General features: G+C 31.5%; 1 protein-coding gene and 1 long non-coding RNA gene across 2 annotated transcripts; both read right to left on the bottom strand.

Moving 5' to 3' along the window:
* Positions 1 to 1957: 1957 nt before the first annotated feature.
* On the bottom strand, positions 1958 to 7244 carry LOC103501468 (aspartate aminotransferase, mitochondrial). Its single transcript, XM_008465045.3, has 10 exons — positions 6880 to 7244; positions 6229 to 6314; positions 5614 to 5820; positions 5386 to 5491; positions 5105 to 5209; positions 4809 to 4981; positions 4236 to 4395; positions 3480 to 3575; positions 2944 to 3038; positions 1958 to 2378 (listed from the first exon to the last, which is right to left on the bottom strand). The coding sequence occupies exons 1-10, from the start codon at positions 7063 to 7065 to the stop codon at positions 2306 to 2308; spliced, it is 1287 nt and encodes a 428-aa protein (XP_008463267.2). The 5' UTR covers positions 7066 to 7244; the 3' UTR covers positions 1958 to 2305.
* A 12022-nt stretch (positions 7245 to 19266) lies between these two features.
* On the bottom strand, positions 19267 to 22248 carry LOC103501487 (uncharacterized). Its single transcript, XR_540322.3, has 2 exons — positions 21952 to 22248; positions 19267 to 20652 (listed from the first exon to the last, which is right to left on the bottom strand). It is a non-coding gene; the product is annotated as an uncharacterized LOC103501487 (long non-coding RNA).
* Between the last annotated feature and the right edge of the window lie 2823 nt (positions 22249 to 25071).

Genomic DNA, 25071 nt, shown 5'->3' with positions numbered 1-25071 from the left:
TGAAAAAATCGGTTAGAAGAAGAAAATCAAAGATCGTTATAAAAGATTAAGGGTAAATAATTAAGGAATTATAAAAAAAAAAATTGCCTTAATGGGTTTATTATACGAACCGTAAATAGTTTACATTTTTGTTATATTTATGTAAGTTTTCCTTACATGTATTTAGAAAAGAAAATTTTGTTTTTATTTTTAAAAAAGGGTCAAAAATAGACCAACTTTGAAAGGATATAGATTTTGAAATTGCTTTTTAAAAAGTTAAGTTTACAAGATTTGGTATGAAAAGTCAAAATGCCCTTACATGAATTTTTTTCTCACTTTTTCTAACTTCTCTCTGACTCTCCCAAACTCTCTTACCATTTTTTTAGAATATTTAGTCATCCTGAATAAACTTTCTTGCTATTTTGAGGAGTGTTTATGTTTTTTTTTCTTTTTATATTGTTATAGATATTCTTCTCTTAGTTTTTAAATATTCTCTTGTTATTTTTTTTATCTCGAACATATCTTGTTAAATATGTATTACACAACCTTAATCACTTAAAACAATTATAAAATTGATTTTAGTTTAGGATTTATTTAAACTTTAAACGTTTCACCAATAGAACATTAAAGACTAAGAGAATCATCTATATAACAATACTAAAAAGAAAATAAACATTCACCAAAATAGAAATAGAGCTTGGGAGAAAATTTAGAGAAAGATGAGAGAAAAAGTGGAAAAGAAAACTTTTTTCTAATTTTTTGTTTGGAGGAAAAAACTTTTCATACCTCATTTGAACTTCTTACAAAGAAATCCCAAAATCGCTCAACTTTTAGTAAATTTCCCAAATTTCTTCTTCAACCACAAAAATAAAAATATAATTAATTAGGAAATGATGTTACCAAAGAGACTTATTGAAAGATAGAAATAGATGGCCATTTGGCATTCATGAAGACCATATACTTCATGCACCAATCAGCATAAGACAAACGTTGTGTAAAATGACGGAAAAATCTCTTAATTTACACTTTTCTCCCCAACTATTTGCCGTTAAATTTTCTCCCTCACAGCCATAACTTAAACAAAAAGGGGCGGTTTAAAATAAATTATAATATTTATAAAACATAATAAAATTCTGAATTCTACCCTTAAGGAACACTTATAAATTCCTTTTTCTATCCATCAATATAGTACTTAACTCTAAACCATAAACTCCATCAATGTTTATCATTAATATAATATAAAATTTTATTATATTTTGTAAATATTGTCAAATTTATCACTTTTTACGATTCTCCTAAAACACTATCATAACGATGATTGTATAGGTATCATTAGAAAATCTCAGTTTCATTTCCTATTGCTAGGAAGCACTTCTGGTCATTTTCAAGTATAACCAAAATATTTATAAAAAACAGCAAAATTTTAAATTCTATTAATGATAAACAACGATGCATTTTTATTTAAAAATATTTTTCTTTCTGCTTTGGAAGGAAAAAACTCAAATTATAATTTATCTTTCAAAATGAGATAAAATGATCATGTTTAGAATGAAAACGGAGATTGAACGAACGATAGTTTTTTTTATTGTTTTTTTTTTATTTTTTGTGAGAACCTACAAAAAACCAATTGATAGTATTTGAGAAACACAAACATTTTTTATTATTAGATTAAATTTTTATTATGAATACAAATATGATATAAAGGTTTACCAAAAAGAAGAAGAGAAAGGGAAAGATGAAGCATCAAATAGAAATGTATGGGGCAGTTTAGGAATAATAAAAATTTTAAATTTGAAAATGTCTCCAAAATATTTTAAAGATTAAAATTTGTCATATTTGTAAAATTTAAAAAGTATGTGCTATGATTGCTAAAACATATTCTCATGGTGCTACCTAATACAATTTTCCAAAATATTGTACCAAAAAATTGTCTAGCAGCTGAAATGAAGGGAAGCAAACTTAAAAGGAGCAAAGCAAATGAATAAAATTATTAATTATTTAGCTGGCAATAGAAGACGAACGTATAATCCGATCAATTTGACAATGCACACTGACATTATCATACTCGAAGACTCGCTCATGCAAGTTTTACATCTTGAAAATCCACAAAAAGAATATAAAGGAGGAAACATAATTTATGAGGACAAAAATAAATGTTTAATCTGTGAGGTAAGACCCCTTCCCTATTTATATTTTAACTAAAAGGGAAGATGGAAGGAACTCTTCAAATTGGTTGTAGTAATAGGTACCTTTTTTTATTCGCCAGGGGGCTCTCCCTGTAGTGTATCATTTTTTGCACAGGGAATTTCTAAGCCGTAATCATCATTCAAACAGATTTTGTAACCTCATGAATGGCGTTTGCCAGATATGATACATTCCCGGTTGTCACACCTGCCATGCTGTTTACAAACTTTCGTTTTAGTTTCTTACCAAATAGATTATAAAATTTGAGCGGTCATAAATATAGCAATTTAGATTCTAAAAGAAAGTATTAGCATATGATTATGGAAATATCTGTAAGAGTATATTAATAATAAAAGTCTATCAATAAAACATCATGTTGTAAATATTGGTTTGACCATAAAAGTCTACCGGCAATAAAAAAGCTTTACTATATTTGCAAGTCTTTTAAGATGACTGCACACCTGATTACTATACCTAAATTGATCCTCATTATAATTTCGCTTTCGCTTTGGTCTTTAACATTCAATTCACAAACATTGAAAATAATATTTAGATTCTTGGTCAAAATCTATGAAACAATTAGCTTTTATATTTTTAGTTTTTAAAAAGTAGATACCAAAAGCAGAAATTTGAGAGCAAAAGTAGTATTTGTAGACTTAATTACTAAAAACGAAACAAAATGGTTGTCAAATTGGACCTACAAATAAAAATAAAAATGAAAATAACTAAGCCGTTGAACCTAAGATGAATGGAATTACTTTGCATTATTAGTGGCATTACCTTATGCGGCCATTTCTAGTCATGTAAATGTGATATTCACTTGTCAAACGGTCAACCTGTTCGGGTGTTAATCCACTGTAACAGAACATCCCAATCTGTGCAATGTAACAGCAAAACCAATAAGATCACCGAATGGACTAAAATCAAACGAAATTGAATAATCAAAACAAGCAATTGAAAATGTGTTTTTTAGGCTGTTTAGCACCCATTTGGTTTTCAGTTTTTCTCAGTTTCTTACAATAGTTTTCATCTATTACTTAAACTAAATTCAACAAACAAAAATAAGTCTTAAAAAACTACTTTCTTTTTCAAGTTTTCTAAACTTTGGCTTACTAATGTCAATATCAAAAACTAAAAACCAAAACCAAAACCAAATGGGACTTCAGTTGAGAAACTACAGGTAAAAGTCGAAAAAGGAACCTTCAGATTGGTAAAACAATTATAAGTGGAACTTAAACCATCGATGTTAGGAATGGTAATTGATGTTTTCTACACTAAGTTAAGCTCAGATCGAATCTAAAATTGAAGTTAGGCACCTGTTTGGTTATATGTTCCCATGACAGTGGTGATCCCAACTTTTCAAGGCTTTCTCGAAGAGCAGTTCGCATACCAATGATTCGATCTGCCATGACCTGAACAGCCGAAATAAGATGAGATGAAAACATCAAAAAAGGAAAAGTGAATCTGTTGAATTTGAGTTTTCTTTTTCTATTTAATTGAATATATTGCCATCAGCCTCAAGATTTCGAGACAGCTAAGTTCCATCTGACTGAAAATCTTCCATTTCTAATTGGTATACTAAATAATCAGGCAAGAAAGTACTATTGAACTTTGCCCCTCGAATTGGTTCAATAAGAAAGATACACCATTTGAAACTGATGGAAGAATAATAAATTTTATGATGTTATTTGAATTTCTACTTGTCAAAAACTATATCATATAAAACTCAGAAATGCCAGGTGGAAAATGCCTCGATCATAGAAATTTCTAAACACATAATATGGATCCCTATCAATGATTTTGGGATAAAATACAATAATCATGACATATCTCTAAGCAAAAGATATTGTATAAGTAAAAGAACAATTAGAAGTAAATCATGATGTTTATAGATCATCCAACACTGAAGTGAGAACTATGAAAATCAGCGGTCACAATGTTTATCTCAAATTAACATATAGATATATGCACTCTAATTTTATTTTAATGACGAAATCAAAGTAGAATACAGAAAAAGTTCTAAGACGACGTAGAGCATAAATATATGGATATCGTGAATCAATCATGATTACCTTAACTTCCTTCAGCCATAACTTCTTCAAGTCTGGATCCCCAAGGATGATTGAAACTACCAACGCACCGTGAATAGGTGGATTACTGTACATCGGTCGAGCAAGCTGCTGCAGCTGACTTTTAACAGCTACTGCTTGATTTTCATCTTCGCAGACCACACTGTAATCAATTGAATATAGCATTAAGGTCAGTGAATAACATAAGAATTATAGAGCTTAAAATATAAAGTAGATTAAAATGATAGTAAAGTGAAACAAACATGATATCAGTTCATCAACTTAAAAAGACTTAAATTCATTAAACAATGAAATGAATTCTTTATTAAACTGTATTAATACATTATTCTACAAACTTGTCACACATACTTGGCTTCTAAACTGTGAGGTGTGACCATGATATCCAACGACCACTATATCTGGCCGAGGAAATTGATGACTGCCGGTGATTAAAATCACATCAAAGTTACGTTAACCCCTTAAGAAAAAATGCACCAGGGGTAGGCCTTACTAGGAGATATGTTTTTTATAGTGAGAAAAAGTGGAAGTGGAATCTTGATGGCGAGAGGCACATACCTAAGACATCCTACTCTCTGGCCATAGAGTCCCATATTTTTAGCATATGATTGAGCAATTCCAATATGATGGCCATCCTCGAGAAAGATCCTGATGGACTTTGCATCTCTTTCGGGATCACCACTAGCAAAACCTTGGTATGCCATGTCAAAAAAGGCAAAATGACCTTTTACCTGAAAAATAAATAAATATAAATATAAATAAAATCACAATGCTCAATATCTGGCAAAGAATGAGTGAGTCTAGCGACAATCAGACAAGTACGAGGTATGAACAATCATCCCAAAAGTTCTGACCTTAAACTGGTACGATATCTCTCTCCATTGTTCCTCCGTGGGATCCACTCCAGTAGGATTATGAGCACATGCGTGAAGCAGAAAGAATGAACCATTTGGAGCATTCTAAATAAGGTCGTGCAATTTTTTAAAACATAAAAAGAAAACAAAACAAAACAAAACAAAAGCATTAGATGAACGAAAGCAACAGAATCCAGTGTGCCCATGAGGCAATATTAACATGAACATTAGAGTTGTAGGGTTAGATGAGACGGTGTGGAAATGTCAACATGCTTTAATACCTTAATGTCATCCATGAGTGCAGAAAAGTCTAATCCCTTAGACTCTGGATGATAATAATGATATGTCCTTTGAGGAACTTGTGCATCTCTCCAGATGTTATGGTGGCTGTTGAAAATTGTCAAGTAAGAAACAGCATACCAACGAAGTAGTTTTAAAACTTTTTTTTTTCCACTGGAATTGGTAGGGAATTTAAATAGTTTGCATGCAACTTCAGAAACAGTTCTTACTTGGCCCATGTCGGGACAGGTATATAAATTTGGGATTCGGGAAGGAAACGTTTTTGAAAGTCAGCAAAAATTCGACATGCTCCAGTTCCAGAGAGAGATTGTATAGCTGCTATCCTCTTATCTTTGATCAAGTCAGAATTCTCTCCATAAGCCAGCTTCAGTGTTTCTTCCACCATCTTAATACTCCCTCCCATTGGAAGATACTCCCTGGTAGAACACACAAAATGTTGTCATTACTTTAAAGTATTCAAATAAATTAATTAATTACTTTTAACTATCATATGTTGATCTAGTGGTAAAAAGGGAAACATGGTCTCATAACAAACTATTTCTTCTGAGCACAAATGTTTCCAGGCACTCACAGATATAAAAAAATAAATTTCAAGTGTGGACGCTCAACCACGTCACTTATCTTGTTTTGTGCACAAAAGGCCTAGATGCGTAACAAAGGCAAAAATTCCACAGGAATCCATATAGTTGGAGGGGATAGAAAGATAAACTTGGTGTGACGACAGTAAAAAGTTGCAATCACAACAGCAAGTTGTTAATTAAATTATAATGTGAAAATACAATTATTTAAATGCATCCAAACTGATACATGAGACGCCGTCTTACATATTCAGATTTCCTGCAATCCTCCGTTCAGCTTCCCTCACACATTCGAGGACCACCGGCTTTCCGTTATCATCTCGATATGCACCCTACAGTGAAGGAGACATAAAGATAAATGTGAAAAATTCGCAGGACGCGATCAAAAGACACAATAATTTGCCAATAAAATAACAATTAAAAAATATTATAAAGTTTCCGTTCCAATAACTTGAAGAATGTTTTGGATCAATCGAGACGGTCATCAAAATTTTGAAATGATATCACGACAGAACAATTATTAAATTAATAGGTGAGAGAGACAAATTTCCTGCTCCTCGATTCGAATATCGAACCTTCAAACAGTTATCGCACATTGAATCCCCAACATTTAACGACTAAAATAACTAAAAGCTTAATTCAAAAGCAAAAGCTATCGCATGCACTCACGAAAACTGCAGTTCAAATAACGATGTTATTCAAGAAATATACAGAAGACGGATGAAACAAATAGTTTATGTATGAACGTAGGAAGTACGATTTTCCATTTTCCACTCAGATACTTGAAATCTTTCATCCAGACGTTTGTGAACTTGGTTATAAAAACTCAAGAGAAGCAAAACAGGCAGTAGAAGAGCAATGAAACAGAGGAAAATGGAAGAGGAAGAAGAAACTCACTACTCCAACATTGACTTTGTTAGGACTCGGATCGGCCAAGAAAGCTTCAGTAACGCCTAGAATCGGGTCTTTGGGAGCCGGTTCTACGCTCTTCCACCAAGACGAAATGGATCTAGCTCCGATTCCGAAGCATCTCAGGCTTTTCTGGTTTAAAACCTTCCTGGAAATCGTAGCTTGCAACGCCATGGAACGTAAACAGTATAGTGGTAGAACTCTCTTTCACTGTTCCTCTATGAAATTCCAACGAGAAAGAAGGGGAGAGGAGATTTGAAGAGGCGCGAAAAGAGAGTGATTTAGGCCCAAGTGGAGAAATCCTCGAAATGCTCAAACCCATGGAGATGGAGCTTTAAATATTTGCACCAAAGCTTCTTACTTGGCTGCGCGTTTTTCCCTTTCCTTTTCTTTAGTTTTTGTACTTTTCTTTTTCTCTTTTTCTGAAAAAATATTTTAATTGACGAACTCCCAATAAAATAGCAATTGACTCAAAATTTTAATAATTTAATCCTATGTTTTGTAAATTTTAATAATTTAATCTATGTTTTGTAAATCCTAATAATTTGGGTTCTTTTTAAAAATAGAACCGAGCAACCAAATATTTCCATTCTATATAGAATAATTTCGCGGAAAAAGCTTATTGGTGCATCGCGTATATTTGGTACAGGATCCTTTAAACCTATTGTTTTGTACCTTAGATTTGGTCATTTAATTTGGCAATTATTTTTTTAATTCTATCGTTTAATTTGGTTACGTTTAAAATTTGTTCCGATTGATCGTTTAGATTTGGGTAAGCAAATAGTTTTTCTAAATTTGGATAAACGATTTTTTAATTATTTTGGTACATGATCGTGTAGATATTTTTTTACACAATCGTTTACATTTGGCTACTCAAATCTAAATGATTTTTTCAAGATTCACGATCTTGTACATGATAGTTTAGATTTTATTACCCAAATTTAAACGACATAAATGTAGCCATTTGAGTAACCTTGGAAAGCTTGAGGATTTTAAAGTGATGAATTTTTCCATCAAGTATAAGAGAATTTTTTCAACCTCCATTTGAGTAAACTTGGTAAGCTAACAAAGTTAAATTAATATTTTGTTAATTTAATTTTGGATCTATTTGCTGCTTGTTTAAAGATTCAATTGGCTAATTTTTTAAGATTTAAATATTGGATTTTTCCAACTCATTTGTCTAAGAAGTTAATTAATTTGAGATAATTTTTTTATGTTAGCCAATTGCTAATTTTATTAATTAAGATACTGAGTTTTTCCTTTTATGATTAAGATCAAGTTAATTGGAGAATTTTTTAGTGTCAGCTAGGGACTACTTTGTTTGGCTAAAATCTCAAGTTAAGAGATTCTCCTATAGACTTTCCAATTGAATCTAAGAGACCGCATGTAATTATTATTAGGCATTGGTGGTAGCTAAAATGCATAACTTGATGCTATTGATAATGACTATCATTATATGGATGATTGATGATGATGACTGATATTATGTTTATAACTGGTTTACGTTGATGATGATGCATGGTATATTAATCACATGATTAAGGACGTTAAGATTAATACTATGTCATGTTTATGATGTTATATTATGTACATGTTATGGATGAGCGTTCTGTTAACTTTGTTTATTAGAGTCGTACCCACATGAGTGTCCCTCGGGATCACCACCTTTTTTATGACTGTGTAGTCCGACGGGATTACCAATCCTTTACGACATTGACATTGACATGATTACAAGTGATTCGATGGGGTCACTCACAGTCGGATTGCCTTAGTGTTTTCTTCGGGTACATTAAAGACCAGATTGTCCTATGTGTTCCTTTGGGTTCACCGAAACCAGATTTGTTCCTATGGGATCACAGTTTGCACGTATTCGAGAACGTGTCAGTTTAGGCATACCATTTCATATGACTCTAATGGAAAGTTAACACACTTAGCGGGACTAGTAGTGGGTCCCTTAGTGAGTATATGTTTATACTCACTCTTTCTATGTTTTATATTTCAGGTAAAGGTAAAGGTAGAGGAAAGCTGGCGAGCAACAAAGAAAGATCCGTGGCATGCCATATGGGGACTTAGTTTTGCTTCCGCGTCTATGTATCAGTGTTTCAGTATTCTGTTTTTAATGAAAATTTAGTCTTCCCTCTTTTCAAGAAAGTGTCTATTGTTATTTTTTCTTTTTAGTAATGACCTCAGTTTAGTATAAAAAGTTGAGTTGTTACAGTAAAGAAGAAGAAGAAAAGAAGAAAGACAATGGAAAGAAATTACAGAGGAAAAGAAGAAAGACGATGGAAAGATTAAACAGCGTATAAAAAGAAGAGGAAAAGAAGAAAGACGATAGAAAGAAATCGCAACGAAAAAAACAATGGAAAGAAATCGCAATGAAAAAAAAAAGAGGAAGAAAAGAAGAAAGACGACAAAAAATCGCAGCGAGGAGGAAGACGATAAAAGAAATCATAGCGAGGAGGAGAAGAAAGACGGAAGGGCAAACTTGAAATATTTAAAAAATGACTAATTTTATGGGGTTTGTTATACGAACCGTAAATAGTTTGGTGTTTTGTTATCTTCATGAAAATTTTCCTAATAATTTAGCGGTGAACATTTAGGTTTTCTTAAAAGAAAAAAAAAATAAAAGAAAGAAATTCTGACAACTTATTTACCATTCATCTAATAAAGTCATTTATTTATAGAAAATATTTATACTTAGATATTTTGTCAAATCTTCTATTTCTAATAATTTTCCTAAACAACATTTCATTTTCAAAAACTAAGTCTATAAACATTGCTTAAAAAAAAAATCATTGCCTGCTTTATATAAATGGTTTAAAAAATAAAATAGAAAAATGAACCACTAAAAAAATTACTTTTCAAATATTTGTTCTTGTTTTTTGAATTTAGCTAAGGATTGCAGAGGCAAATTATGGTAGAAGATAGAAAGAAAAAAAATTGTAAATATAATGATATATTATAAATGTAGATATTCATAACCTACACAGGTTACAATTTTCATATAACTCTCACATTTAATTTCATATTGTAACATTCATCCCCATTGAATTCCATAATGTAACTTATATCATAATATGTCCTATAAATAGAGGAGTGTGGTGCCTTTGTAATATACACCACAATTGAGTTCAATTGTATTCTCTTCTCCCTCTCTTCTCTATTCTTCTCTTTGTTTGTTTCATTATCCTTTATTTCATAACACGTTATCAGCACGATGCTCTACAATTTTATTATTTGCAAAAGGTAGATTATAATATTAGTTTGTTTTTATGATATTTGTGAATATTGCATGAAACAATCCATGTATACATCATGCATAGTTTAAATGTTTGAGAATGTAATATTTTATACCTATTGCATGTTGTAATTTTACATATTACGTTTACATGGTTATTGTTTGTTAAAAAACTATTTTTAGTTCATGATAAGATTATGATTTAGTTCATCTTTAATTTCTTTATGATTTTATGTGATTGTTTATGTTTGGTTCTTATATCAATTATTTTAAGATCTATGTATAGTTTATGGGTTCTTTATAATTTGTATTTATAATTTAGTTGTTTACTTTCTATTAGTATAAGTTTTGTAATTGTTTTTATGATCTAAATGCTTTTATCAATTTACTTAAGTATGTTGGAAAATTAACATATTTGGTGTGTATTGTTGCTAATTTTCCTTAATATATATATATATATGTAATTTTTATTTGTAATTTTAATTATTGGACATTAACATGCATGTTTTGAATTATTATATATGGATTCCATTGATTTTTGTATCATGTGCATAATATGATATTTATCTAAGTTGTCTTAGAATGCATGTTTGACATGTTTATTAAATTTCTAATATAAGCTAGTTTATTTGTTCTTTGTTATAGTTTTACCATGTCAAGTCTTACCAAATTAGAATTTCTAGCTCTTGATATCAATGGTGATAATTATTTATCATGGGTGCTTGATGCTAAAATTCATTTGGATGCCATGAATCTTGGAGAAACGATTAAAGAAGGAAACACGACTTCAAGTCAAGAAAAGGTGAAAGCCATGATTTTCCTTCAACATCATCTTCATGAGGGACTAAAGATTGAATATCTTACGATAAAAGATCCCTATGAACTATGGCAAAGTTTAAAAGAAAGGTATGATCATCAAAAAAGTGTGATTATTCCTAAAGCTAGATATGATTGGATGCACTTAAGGTTGCAAGATTTTAAATCAGTAAGTAATTATAATTTCGCATCATTTAAAATTTGTTCAAAATTAATATTATGCGGAGAAAAAGTTACTGATGAAGATATGTTAGAGAAAACCTTTTCAACATTTCATGTCTCGAATATGCTCCTGCAGCAGCAATATCGAGAAAGAGGTTTTAAAAAGTATTCCGAACTCATATCATGTCTTCTTGTGGCTGAACAAAATAATGAGTTATTAATGAAAAACCATGAATCTCGACCAACTAGAGCAACACCATTCCCTGAAGCGAATGTTGTATTTTTAAATAATATTAATGGTCGAGGCTGAGGTCGTGGTCGTAATCGTGGCCAAGGTCGTGACCGTGGTAGAGGAAGAATTAATTATATTTTACGTGGTAATAATCATTTAGATTTCAAGAAAACCACAAATGATTGTCATAGAAGGAAGACTCCACAAAATAAGAAAATTAAAAGTGGTGAAAATCAATGCTTTCGTTGTGGTATGAATGGTCATTGGACTCGTACTTGTCGTACATCCAAGCACTTAGTCGACCTCTATCAAGTCTCATTGAAGGAAACAGGGAAGAATGTGGAAGTAAACTTTGCCTATCCAGATGATGTATTTGACCCTTCCAACATGACCCATTTAGATGTGGCGGACTTCTTTGAGTCTCCTGAAGAGAAAAATGATGTTAATGAAGGAGTAGCAAATACTTCCTTTAATTATGATAATGTCCAAAACTAATATTTGAATTATGTTTTCTCTATTTAACATTTACCAGTTTATTTACATTATTTACATTTCAAGGTTAGTTTTTTTTTTCCTTTTTACCAAGATACTTATTATGATCGTTTTTTTTAATGAAGAGTTATGAACATTTCTCATATTTTTGTTGATTCAAAGATGAATAATGAAGATTTATGTTTGGCAGACAGTGCAACTACGCACACAATACTTAAAAGTAAAAAAATATTTTTCTACATTGACAATGCTTGAAGCAAATGTCAATACAATATCAGGTTCTACAAACTTAATTGAAGGTTTTGGTAGAGCAAACCTTATTTTTCCTAGAGGAACAAAATTCACAATTAGTAATGCTTTGTTCTCTAGTAAGTCAAAAAGAAACTTATTGAGTTTCAAAGATATACGTCAAAATGGTTATCATGTTGAAACTAACAATAAAAATAATATAGAATATCTTTATATTACATTTATTGTTTCACATGAGAAGCGTATATTGGAAACATTGTCTGCCTTTTCTTCTGGATTATATTATACTCATATACGAGTAGTTGAAACATATGCCACCATGAACCCGAAGTTCATGAATTTAAATATGTTTACTGTTTGGCATGATCGATTGAGTCATTCTGGGTCAATAATGATGAAAAGAATTATTGAAAATTCTCACGTACATCCACTAAAGAACCAGAAGATTCTTCAATCCAAAGAATTATCATGTATTGCTTGCTCTCAAGGAAAATTAATTATTGGCCATCACCAGCCAAAGTGGGAGTGGAGTCACCTACATTTTTAGAACGAATTCATGGTGACATATGTGGACCAATCAATCCACCAAGTGGACCATTTAGATATTTCATGGTTTTAATTGACGCATCAAGTAGATGGTCACATGTGTATTTATTATCAAGTCGAAACCTTGCATTTGCACGATTACTTGCTCAAATAATCAAATTAAGAGCACAGTTTTCGGATTATACAATAAAAAACATTCGACTTGATAATGCTGGTGAATTTACATCCCAAGCATTTAATAATTATTGTATGTCAACTGGGATAAATATTGAACATCCTGTAGCTCATGTTCATACACAAAATGGTTTGGCAGAATCATTTATCAATCATTTACAATTGATTGCCATACCATTACTTATCAGAGCAAAACTTCTATTATCTATATGGGGTCATGCTATTTTGCATGCAGCATCACTTATACGCATAAGACCGACATCTTATCATAAGTATTCTCCAACATAATTAGCTTATGGCCAGGAACCAAATATTTCTCATTTGCGAATTTTTGGTTGTGTAGTATATGTTCCAATTTCCCCACCACAACGTACTAAAGTGGGACCTCAAAGAAGGTTAGGAATATATGTCGGATTTGAATCCCCATCAATTATTAGATATCTTGAACCCTTGACGGGAGATGTATTTACTGCACGATTCGCTGATTGTCATTTTAATGAGACAAATTTTCCAACATTAGGGGGAGGAATTAAGAAGTTGGAAAACGAAATTGCCTGGAATGTATCGTTATTGTCTCATTTAAATCCTCGTACAAAGCAATGTGAACTAGAAGTTCAAAAGATAATTCATTTATAAAGTGTAGCAAACCAAATGCTAGATGCATTTACAGATACTAAGAAAGTGACCAAGTCATATATTCCAGCTGCAAATGCTCCATCTAGAATTGAAATCCCAACTTAGCAAGTTGATACAATTAATGAATCAACGTTGCGCCAAAAGCGTGGTAGACGGATGGGTTCAAAGGATAAAAATCCTCGAAAAAGAAAAGTGACCAATAGTCGAAATGACTTAATTGACAATAGAAACATTCAAAAAAAGGTCACGGACACGACTAGTGGTAAAAATGTAGAAGAAACTCAAGTATATGAAGATAACAATGAGATCTCGATAAATTATACCATGACAGGAAAAAGGTGGAATAAAATTAATGTAGTTGTAGACAACATTTTTATGTATAATGTTGCACATAATATCATTCATGAAAATGAGGATTATGAACCTAAAACTGTTGACAAATGTCGTAATAGAAAGGATTGGCCCAAGTGGAAAGAAGTTATCCAAGCAGAACTAAACTCACTCACGAAACGTGAAGTTTTTGGACCTGTAGTTCATACACCTAAAGGTGTAGACCCTGTGAGATTTAAATGGTATTTGTGCGTAAACAAAATGAAAATAATGAGGTCACTAGATATAAAGCATGACTTGTTGCACAAGGATTTTCTTAAAGACCAAACATTGATTATGAGGAAACATATTCTCTTGTGGTGGATGCTATTACATTAAGATATTTAATTAGTCTAACTGTATGTGAAAATCTTGATATGAATTTTATGGATGTAGTTACAACATACTTGTGTGGATCTTTGGAAAATGAAATCTATATGAAAATCCCTAAAGGATTTAAGATACCTGAATCATATAATTCAAACTCTAGATAATTATGTTCAATTAAATTACAAAGATCATTATATGGATTGAAACAATCAGGACGAGTGTGGTACAATCGTTTAAGTGAATATTTATTGAAAAAAGATTATCAAAATAATCCAATTTGTCCATTGTTTTTATTAAGAAATCACAGTCAGGATTTGCGATTATAGCTGTAGATGTTGATGATTTAAATATAATTGGAACTCCTGAAGCGCTTTCAAAGGCAATAGAATATCTCAAAAAGGAATTTGAAATGAAAGATCTTGATAAGACAAAAATTTTGCCTTGGCTTACAAATCGAGCATTTAGCCGATGGAATTTATATTCATCAATCGACATATACAGAAAAGATTTAAAAAAGATTCTACATGGACAAAGCACACCCATTGAGCATTTCAATGGTGGTTCGATCACTAGATGTAAAAAAGGATATCTTTCGACCTTGAGAAGATAATGAAGAATTACTTGGTGATCGAACCTTAGTGCAATAGGTGCACTAATATATCTTGCTAATAACCCAAGACCAGATATAGCATTTCCAGTAAATTTGTTAGCAAGATATAGTTCTTCTCCAACAAAAAGACATTGGAATGAGTTCATGTACTTCGTTATCTTCGAGGGACAATTGATATGAGTTTGTTATATTCAAATAAATCAAACTTTGATCTAGTTGGTTATGCGGATGCTGGATATTAATTTGATCCACACAAAGCAAGATCTCAAACAGGTTATCTGTTTACATGTGGAGGAACTGCTATATCTTGGCAGTCTATAAAGCAAACCATGATGGCCACTTCATCGAATCATGCAGAAATTCTTGCAATTCATGAAGCTAGTAGAGAATGTGTATGGTTGAGGTCAATGACTCATCATATTCACGAAACATGTGGTTTTTCTTTCAGTAAAAAATTACCAACAATATTATTTGAAGATAATACCACATGTATAGCACAAATCAAAGAAGGGTATATAAAAGGAGATAGAACAAAGCATATCTCACCAAAACTCTTCTATATACACGACCTTGAAGAAAATGGTGACATTAGTGTTCAACAAATTTCTTCAAAAGACAACTTGGCGGACTTATTCACAAAAGCATTAACCACATCAACATTTGAAAAGCTAGTGCACAACATTGGAATGCGACGACTCAGGGAACTCAAGTGATGTATCCATAAGGGGGAGTAGAAATATTGCCCTCAAGGCCTTGACTATGATTTTTCTCATTGGGTTTTCCTAGCAAGGTTTTTAATGAGGCAGTTATTAATGTATAAAAATGATGTACTCTTTTTTCTTCACTAGGATTTTTTCCCGTCGGGTTTTTTCCTAGTAAGGTTTTAACGAGGCATTTATTTTTATATAATATGAATATCTAAGGGGCAGTATTGTAAATATAATGATATATTATAAATGTAGATATCCATAACCTACAATAGGTTACAATTTTCATATAACTCTCACATTCAATTTCATATTGTAACATTCGTCCCCATTGAATTCCATAATGTAACTTATATTATAATATGTCCTATAAATAGAGGAGTATGGTGCCTTTGTAAGATACACCACAATTGAGTTCAATTGTATTCTCTTCTCCCTCTCTTCTCTATTCTTCTCTTTGTTTGTTTCATTATCTTTTATTTCATATTTTTAAAAACAAAAAAACGAAAATGATTACAAACTGGGCATTAGTAATAAAAATAGTTAGTTAGTAGGAAATTGTATTATTAAATTTGAAGTCAAATCTAGTCCACACCTTTTAACAAAGAAAAATTAATAAAATAACAAAGGTTACAATCTTACCGATAAAACTATTTAAAATGGGGCAAAAATTAACCCTTTAATAAGATTTCGTTCAGAATATACTTAGACAAAATTTTACATTTACATCCTCAATCAATTTTAAAATATATGTAATAATACAATTTTTAAAAACCAAAAACGAAAATTGTTATTGTGTGTCATAAGTACTTCGATGCGAATAATGAACTCAAAAGTTTGAAAGGAAACATTAAACCTTTTTTTTTTTATGAACATTTACAGAAGCAGATGACATAGATTATTCTTTATATTGTTAATGAGCTACGCTACAATAACTATTTATCAATTCGAGTTAAGACATATAAGGGACACGTTTCATTAGTCATTTTGCTAGATACTATCTTGGTCAATGGCAAGGCTAAGTACCTTCTTCTATGCCTTTTAGTCTTAGGATGAATATTCGTACATGCCACATTAGGCATCTTTATAAACTTGCCCTTGGCCGAGCACATTAGTTGGGATTAAACAAATCAACTCCTACTACACTTACTTGAAGAACCTTATTACTTGCTTGTACTTGTCAGGTTTGTTCATGTTTTATATCCATCATGTCATTTGATTTAAAATCAACCATAAATGCAACAACTAATTTATCTTTTAGGGATTTATATATAAATTTGGAAAATTATTTTACATGAAATTCATTTTAAAATATTTACAAAGTATAGCAAAATATAAAATTATTATTATATGATCTATCGTAATACATATAGACAAAGAAAATAGTAGAAAATAATCTAGCGCAATCTATTGTAGATAGATTATGATATTTTGTAAAAAAAAATAGTTCATTTTGCTATATTTAAAAATAATACATAATTTTTGTGTGTTAAAAATGAGAGGTGAAATATTTGCACTTAGGTGATGTTTACCCAAATGCAGTGCAATGGAAATAAATCAATGATATTTTTCGTTCATTTTGGTATATGGGATTGTATTTTGTGTTCTTCCCTTGTGTTCTACATATGTATGGACACATGAGAGACTCATACCCTAATTCTTAAACAAAAGCCACAATCCAATTGACAAGTGAGATCAGGTAAGGCCTTCACCACGATTTGCTTATTCCCTTCCCAGCAAAAATTCTATACATTTTGTATCCTCACTTCTACATATCTGTTTCCTTTTCTTTTTCCTTCTTATTTCCTTTCTCTTTTTACAAAATTTATATTTCATTTTGTGGAAACGACCCCAAGTCTAGGATTCAAATTCTGTATGGAAACAATCACTTTTAAGAATTGAGGTGGAAAGCATAGAAGTAAAGTAGTATATATATATATACATACATATTCCAAGTGAAATTGGAAAAGAAAAGAGAGTATCTGCCTTTCAGACTCAAACCTCACTTCTTGGGCAGCAGTGTTGGGCATAGGTTCTAAAGTGTTTATTCTATATCCTTTAATTTATTCCACAAATATTCAACTTTTTTCACCTAAATACCACATTTCATCATATGGTTTCCCACAAATATATATAGAATTCTAATTTGTTCATATATTTACACAAACAACGATAGTAAGGGCGTCGGTAGAAAATTAAAGTTTTAGATGTTTCTTTTGTCTTTACATTTCCCGTTAATTCCCGTATATGCTTTTTATTGAATGGTTGTGACTTTTCAAGGGTAGGTGTCGGTTTGAAGGATATAACAGATGTTACTTTTCCAACTTTTTAGTTTATAAAATAAAGTTATGTACTTAAAAATTAAAATTTTAAGTTGAATAAATGTGATTGATGTTGATGAAATTCAACTATTTGAGATAGGATGCAATAGATGTCAACTAGAAGTATCGATTCATTCAAGATGGAGGCTATTACACATTAAATTGACGCATTTGTTCTTTCAAATGTATACGTGATATAATGTGTAAAAGAAAAACAAAATAAGCAGTTATGGATAGTTTAAAGAAAAGAAATTAGAAGTTTTTATGAATGAAGTTAGTAATCAATAGTGTGAAACAATCATCATTTCACATGGCTACATTAGAATAAAAATTAGGAATGTTTTTCAATATAGCAAAACTCTACTTTAGTTTTTTTGCTATTTAAAATGAGTTTGCAGATATATTAAAAGGGTTTTTTTCAAATATCACAAAATAATAAAAATATTTAGAAATGATTGTCTATTTAAATAAATTATGATATTTTGTTATATTTATAAATATTTTAAAAAATCTTTATCTTTTAAAATAATTTTCTATATTAAAATATTTGAATAACATATTAATTTGATAATTTATTTATTAGAACGAAGTTTCTTTTTTGTACTAAATAGGTTTAAAATAAAAACAATAGAACGAGAAAATTAAAGGAAAATTGTTAAAAAAATAAAACATTTGATAAAATACTTATACTTCATATAAAAATCATAAAAAGATTAGAAAAAGATTAGGTACAATAAATTTATTTTTAGTGATTTTGTTTTAGAGAGGTTAAATAATTTGTCAAATTTTTTTATTTTTGAAAAATATCCTAAATTAAACATAAAATTGTTTCATTATCTAACTTACAAAAGTTGTGGTAACAAAAACAAAAGGGTATAAAACTACATGATTTTCCGTGCATTGTGTTTCTTAACAATTATGAAATAGAAGGGATAATAATTGAGAAAGGGTCTTTGCAAATTACTATTATTATTATTGGCAAGTTGAATAAGTGATATTTAAACAAAAATTAATTGCATATATAATATAAGAATAAAATAAAATAATTACATATATAACAAAAATATTAGTAAAAGATTAGAAATTCATGTAAATTACCATTTAAAAGGTTTCTTCCCAATTTCTCAAAATAGAAAGCTACGGTGATAACAGTAGCTAATAGTTGTCATCACTAATAGGTTCGGTTAAAAATGTGCTATTAATGATAGCCACTAAAAAGCAAACTTGACATTTTAAAAAAAAATTACTAGTTTAATAGTCAACATTACTATATTTACCAATATTTGTTACTTGTGCTATATTTTTAATTTATTTTCAAAATTGTATTATTTGCTATAGTTATCCTATTATTGTTGAGAAGGGATTTTTTTTTTTTAAATTTTGATCTTTAATTTATTTCTTACAATAGTTTCCATTTTATATTTATACCATTACAAAAATTAACTCAATAGTAAATGAACTAACCATTGCAAGTTAATAAACCCAACTGAAAGTAGCAGAAATAGCAGTCTCTAATCAGGCTTGATTTTTACCTCATACTATTTTAAAGGCAGAATATTATAGCATTAATAAGAGTTAGAAAAGCTTACAAATCTGGTAGCCTTTGATTGCTTTTAAGGCAGTAACAATTGATATTTTCTGCTACTTCCCTTTGCTTTCTTCTATGGGTTCACATGAAAGTGTCACTTTCGCTAGAAGGAGGAGGGACTTGTGATGGGGGTGTGCCACACTAGATAATAGCCCTCCTCTCGCAAATTCTTGTCTTGTCTATACAAACAACAAATGAGAAAAGCTTATTTCAGACAGTAAGTTGAAATTCCGTGTGGTTGTCAGTCTCCCTTGCTTCATCCTAAAGAAAGGCAACAATCTGATTCTCTCCCTTTTAATCTTTTAAACTCTTTTGTCATTTGTTCCATACTCGTTTCATCTAACCGATCCGAAGATTATTTGAAGCAGCAGTTCAATTACCTTAGAACTCCCTTCCTTCTCACTATTCAATTACCTTGGCAAATTCCATGATATGTAAACTTGTTCCTGGAGACGAAACATCGACATGATTGAACAAAATGAAGGATCAAGTGGGATAACAAGTCCAAATGAACCTGAGACAATTGCTGCATCCCCTTCGAGACCTCGAGAAGCGAAAGGGGTAATTGGAGGGGAAGGTGGGACCTATGTGCGTGAGAATGAGGAGAATAGCAAGAGGCATGGAGAGGAAATGCTAGAGAGCTCACAGCCAGAGAGTCGTCAAAACTGCATCATTGATATAAAAAGCAATGGTGAGTCAGTGGATGATGAAGATTCTAGTGAAGAAAAGGTTTGCAGGATATGTCATTTGGGCTCCGAACATGAGTCGATAACTTCAGATCTCATACACCTCGGATGTAGCTGCAAAGATGAGCTTGGAATATCCCATCGTGACTGCGCCGAGATTTGGTTTATGCATCGAGGCAACAGGTAAAGTTTCTATGACAATCTTCATCCTCTCCTCTCTTCACCGTTTCCAATAACAGATATGGTGCTCTTAATATAACTCCAATTCAATACCATCCCTTTCTAATGATAGACAATGTGAGATTTGTGGTCAGACCGCAACAAATGTGAGGAGAAACAGGAGTAGCCATTTTGCAATACATCGGAATGAAAGGAGGTTGGTAGCAAGCTCGACCGTGTCGACAGTGTCCTTGGACAATGAGGTTTCATTATCATGTTGCTGGGGGCAGCGCTTCTGTAATTTCCTATTAACATGTACAGTTCTAGCCTTCCTCCTCCCATGGTTTTTTCGTGCTGATTTCTTTGGATGATGAGCGATGGTCTTTCTCAAACATCCTATCAACACATTAATCAGCAATAAGGTTTCCACACGTCCAATCCCGGACCTGGGAATAAGGAGGAGCAACAGTTTCACAGAGGGAAGAATTGACAAACATGTATATATAGAACAGTGCAAATGAAAAATGATAACTCAAATAATTCTATATCAAGAGTAAGAAAATTCAAAATAGTTAGCCACACAGAGAGAGAGAGAGAGAGAGAGAGAGAGAGAGAGAGAGAGAGAGAAAGAGAGAGTTTGCAATGCAGACAACAGAAATGGTTATAATTCACTAAACTATTTACCCTTCCCATACTAAAATTTATTTTCTAAGGCATGTCTTCGTCGAGGCATCTAACAAAAAGGCAGGCACTAAGCATAGATATTAAAAAAATAGATCTTTATATGGTGGCTCCAGCATTTCTAGTTTCTAACCATAATTACCTACCATCTTAAATGAATAACTATATTACAATTTAATTAAATTAGTCCATTTAAAAAAAATTAAAAAAATAAATAAATTTCTGCTATACTCATGATGTTTTCCGAAAATATTGCTACAGAGCAAGGAATTAAGAGAATACATTTGAGAAATGAAAAATGAAAAGCATATATAGAAAATTCGAAGTGTCCTAAAGTTCACTAGATAGCATTTGTGAACTCAGGGAATTTAAAGAGGAATGAAATAGAGGAAATTACTCTAAAACAACTAAAAATGACTAGCATGTTAAAAAATTACTCTAAACCGTGTCTTAAATCTCAAATCAATTTAATGTTTGGTTTTACACTTTTAGATACGAGTTCCATACCATCAAAATGTGACTTTAACCATTTTAAAAGCATCCTCCAACAGCACAAGCATGGCATTTCAAATTGAAGAAAATATCACGAACTCTAGAGATTATTTATCCTATTCTCCATATAAACAATATTTACAATAGGCAAACAATATTTCTTATAAAAACAACAATACAGGCAAACAATACTTGTGCTTTCTTCAAATTAACCTTGAGACTTGAGCAGTTTTAAGTGAAAAAAAAAGCTGCCAATTCAGAAAGTGAATGAGAGAAAAGCCATTTTGCAGATGGAAATGTATGAAAGCATAAATAAAACAATTGGATTAGCAAAGATGTGAAAGGCATTATTCCTAGATAGAAAAACAAGTAGAAGATTAAAGAAGCGATGATAAACCAAACATAGAGAAACAGCAAAAGTCAATTGAATCATTGGGAAGATTGATTCCTGGATGAAAAGTTAATTTGGGTAAAATGGGCAATCCAATGGAAAGAAATCAAGGAATTGATGACTAATCCCTAAAGTAAAATAGGCCCTCTGTAGAAAAAAGCACTAAATTTCAAGATTCAACCTCTCTCACGTGCTTCTTCGCAGTACCCTCGACGGTGGCTGCGACCGACGAGCGACGGCTTCGTCTTCAAACAATGGCTACGAGAGACACTGACTTCGGTCAGAACGACAAGAGATGGCATACTTGTGTTGCAATTTGATGCTATTTTAGGCTTTTACGTTGAAAGGATTGTATCGGTTGGGATGGTCTCCGTTTGGAGACCCAAATGGAAAAGGTCCAGTTTACAAGAGTGAATGAAAACTAATTTGTCGATTGCATTAGCACCTGGTGAATACTAGTTCGTTCTTGAAAACTATCCAAGTGTTTCCATAATTGATACTTGATGTTTCATATTCTATGCTTTTATATTATTATATATTTTATGTAATATACTAAATACTAGATACTCAATACTATTAAACGTTCGATGTTTGATACTCAATGCTCGATACTTGAAGTTTTACATTTATTCATGTGATTATGTTTGCCACTCAATGCTCGACTTTTAAAGAAATACAAAAAAAAAAAAAAAAAAAAAGACGAGAAAGAGTAAAAATACTTAAAAACCACAACTATCTAAGATCAACCGGCTAAACTCTTTAACCCGACAAACCAACATTTGTTAACTAACGAGACTGTCTGTTATAACCCGTAGCTACACTATCATTATTGAAGATATATTTTGGGAAATTGCCAAAAATAGGTTAAAAAAGGAGGGTTAAATGACTTTTGGGATAGTTTTTGAAAATGAAGAGTTTTAGGACAGTTTAGAGGTGAATAGACAAAAACGTCCTTCATTAAATTTCTCTTTCTCTTTCCCTTTCCCTTCTCTTCCATGTAAACAGATTTCCCTTTCCCTTCTCTTTTGTGTAGAACACCCGAAGTAAAAAAAAAAATCGCATTTTTTTGGCTTTTGAAATTTTCCGCTCTACTCCGATGCTCTGCTCCAGTGTCGTTCAAAGATACTCAGGCCGTTCATCGATCCTCCAATACATTTCGTCGCTTCTCCTTTTAGAACCATTCAATCAACTTTGAGCGTTTTCTCTTATTTCGGTGAGTTTCATCTCTAACCCATTTTCAATTTATTTGCTGTAAATGTTTGGTTTAGGTATTTGTTGTGAGTTTCATCCGTAAATGTCTGGTTTAGTCTATTTTGGAATCAACTTATTTGGTATAAATTAATTTAGTCAAAGTTTGGTTTAAGTTCTTAGAAAGTTAAATGGATAGTGAAATGAATTGAAGTTAGAGGGTTTAGTTGGGTCAAATAGGGGAGGAGTAAGCAATACTAATAAAGGGTTCAAGAGGAGAAATTGGTTTGATCTATACTTGGACAGAGAATTATTCACTATTTACATTATTTACACGATCGAATGAGGTAAGATGACTTTGATTAACTTAACATAGGAAATGATTGAGGTGATCTTTTGAAGATAAGTGCGATTGAAGCTCCTTTATTCTAATTTATTTGGAACTTTCTTCTAACTCCATTTTTATCATCCAATTTGTCACAGAGGTGTAAACATTTGACTTTTGCAATATAGTTGGCATTTTGCTCCTTTTTCTTTGGATCCCTTTTTTAACTCTAAATTAGCTGCCTCTTAGAAGTGCAATTGAAGCACCTCAGCAGTGAGTTTTTTTTTTTTTTTTTTTTTTATCTACATTGCTTTCTATCTATTATGTATTGTCTTATATTGTGAGCAATTTTTCATGTCGCTATGGATGCTTCTCAAACCACTCTTGCTTTCTCTTTGATCACTTTCTATCACCTGCACTTTTGTTGGGTTTCTCTGTAACTTCGAATTTTGAAATACTATGAATGATGTAATGGTCCATATAGCTCATGAGCATAATAAAATGTTTAAAGAAATGCTCTATTTAATTTGAGGTAGTTTGTTTGTAAGAAGAAAGGAGAATGATGGAACAATTAAGACTTAAGTCTATTAATAAAATCTTAAATAGTTGAATGTGAGTTGATAATTTTAGATTACATGCAAATAAGGATGGACACGTTGAGAATTTGGGTTTAAAGAGGTAAGGGAAAACAAATAATGAATATGAATAAGTGTTAGGTCATAAATTGGAGTAGAGGAGAGAGGTGATGATATACATAACAGAAGGGATATGCATTAGTTTGGATTGTTTTAAAAGTTTAATTACATTTTTTAAATGAAGCACTAACTGTTTTTGTCCAAAGTATCTGTTTGTTTTCAATTTTTTTATGCATTAGTTTGGATTGTTTTGATGCATGTTTAGTACGTTTTTTAGACTCTTATATTTTATCTCGCACACATCTCGCACGCATCTCACACATTCTCAAACTTTATGCATTAGTTTGAATTGATTTTATGCATGTTTGGTAAGTCTCTTAGGCCCTCATGGTTTATCTCACACGCATCTCGTACATTCCAAACTTTCACTATTTATTTTGAATTCAAATTGGTGCCCCACCTAATCAATTTGGAGTGATTCTATGCATGTTTAGTAAGTCTCATACGTCCTCATGGTTTATCTCGCACATATCTCGCACGTATCTCGCACATATCTCGCACACTCTAGACTTTCACTATTTATTTTGAAGTGAAATTGGTACACGTCCTAATCCATTTGGATTGATTCTATGCATGTTTAGTAAGTCTCTTAGGCCCTCATGGTTTATCTCGAACGTATCTCGCACCTTCCAAACTTTCACTATTTATTTCAAAATCAAATTGGTATACCTCCTAATCCATTTAGAGTGATTCTTTGCATGTTTAGTAAGTCTCTTAGGTCCTCATGGTTTATCTCGCACGTATCTCGCACACATCTCTCACACATCTCGCACACATCTTTCAGATATCTCGCACATTCCAAACTTTCACTATTTATTTCGAAATGAAATTGGTACCCCTGCTAATCCATTTGGAGTGATTTTATGCATGTTTAGTAAGTCTCTTAGTCCCTCATGGTTTATCTCGCATGTATCTCACATGTATCTCGCATTTTCCAAACTTTCACTATTTATTTCAAAATCAAATTGGTACACCTCCTAATCCATTTAGAGTGATTCTTTGCATATTTAGTAAGTCTCTTAGGCCCTCATGGTTTATCTGCGTACGTATCTCACACCTTCCAAACTTTCACTATTTATTTCAAAATCAAATT

This window comes from Cucumis melo, chromosome 12, assembly GCF_025177605.1.
Source record: "Cucumis melo cultivar AY chromosome 12, USDA_Cmelo_AY_1.0, whole genome shotgun sequence".
NCBI classification, from domain to species: domain Eukaryota; kingdom Viridiplantae; phylum Streptophyta; class Magnoliopsida; order Cucurbitales; family Cucurbitaceae; genus Cucumis; species Cucumis melo.
This window is presented reverse-complemented; position numbering and strand designations above follow the sequence as displayed.

What these genes read in the sequence shown, in the direction of transcription:
- LOC103501468 (XM_008465045.3), bottom strand. Translation starts at nt 7,065, where the DNA reads ATGGCGTTGCAAGCTACGATTTCCAGGAAGGTTTTAAACCAGAAAAGC. An exon ending in ACAAAGTCAATGTTGGAGTA is followed by an intron (nt 6,315 to 6,879) that starts GTGAGTTTCTTC and finishes CCTTCACTGTAG; the next exon opens with GGTGCATATCGAGATGATAA. An exon ending in CAGAGAGTAGGATGTCTTAG is followed by an intron (nt 4,396 to 4,808) that starts GTATGTGCCTCT and finishes AATTGATTACAG; the next exon opens with TGTGGTCTGCGAAGATGAAA.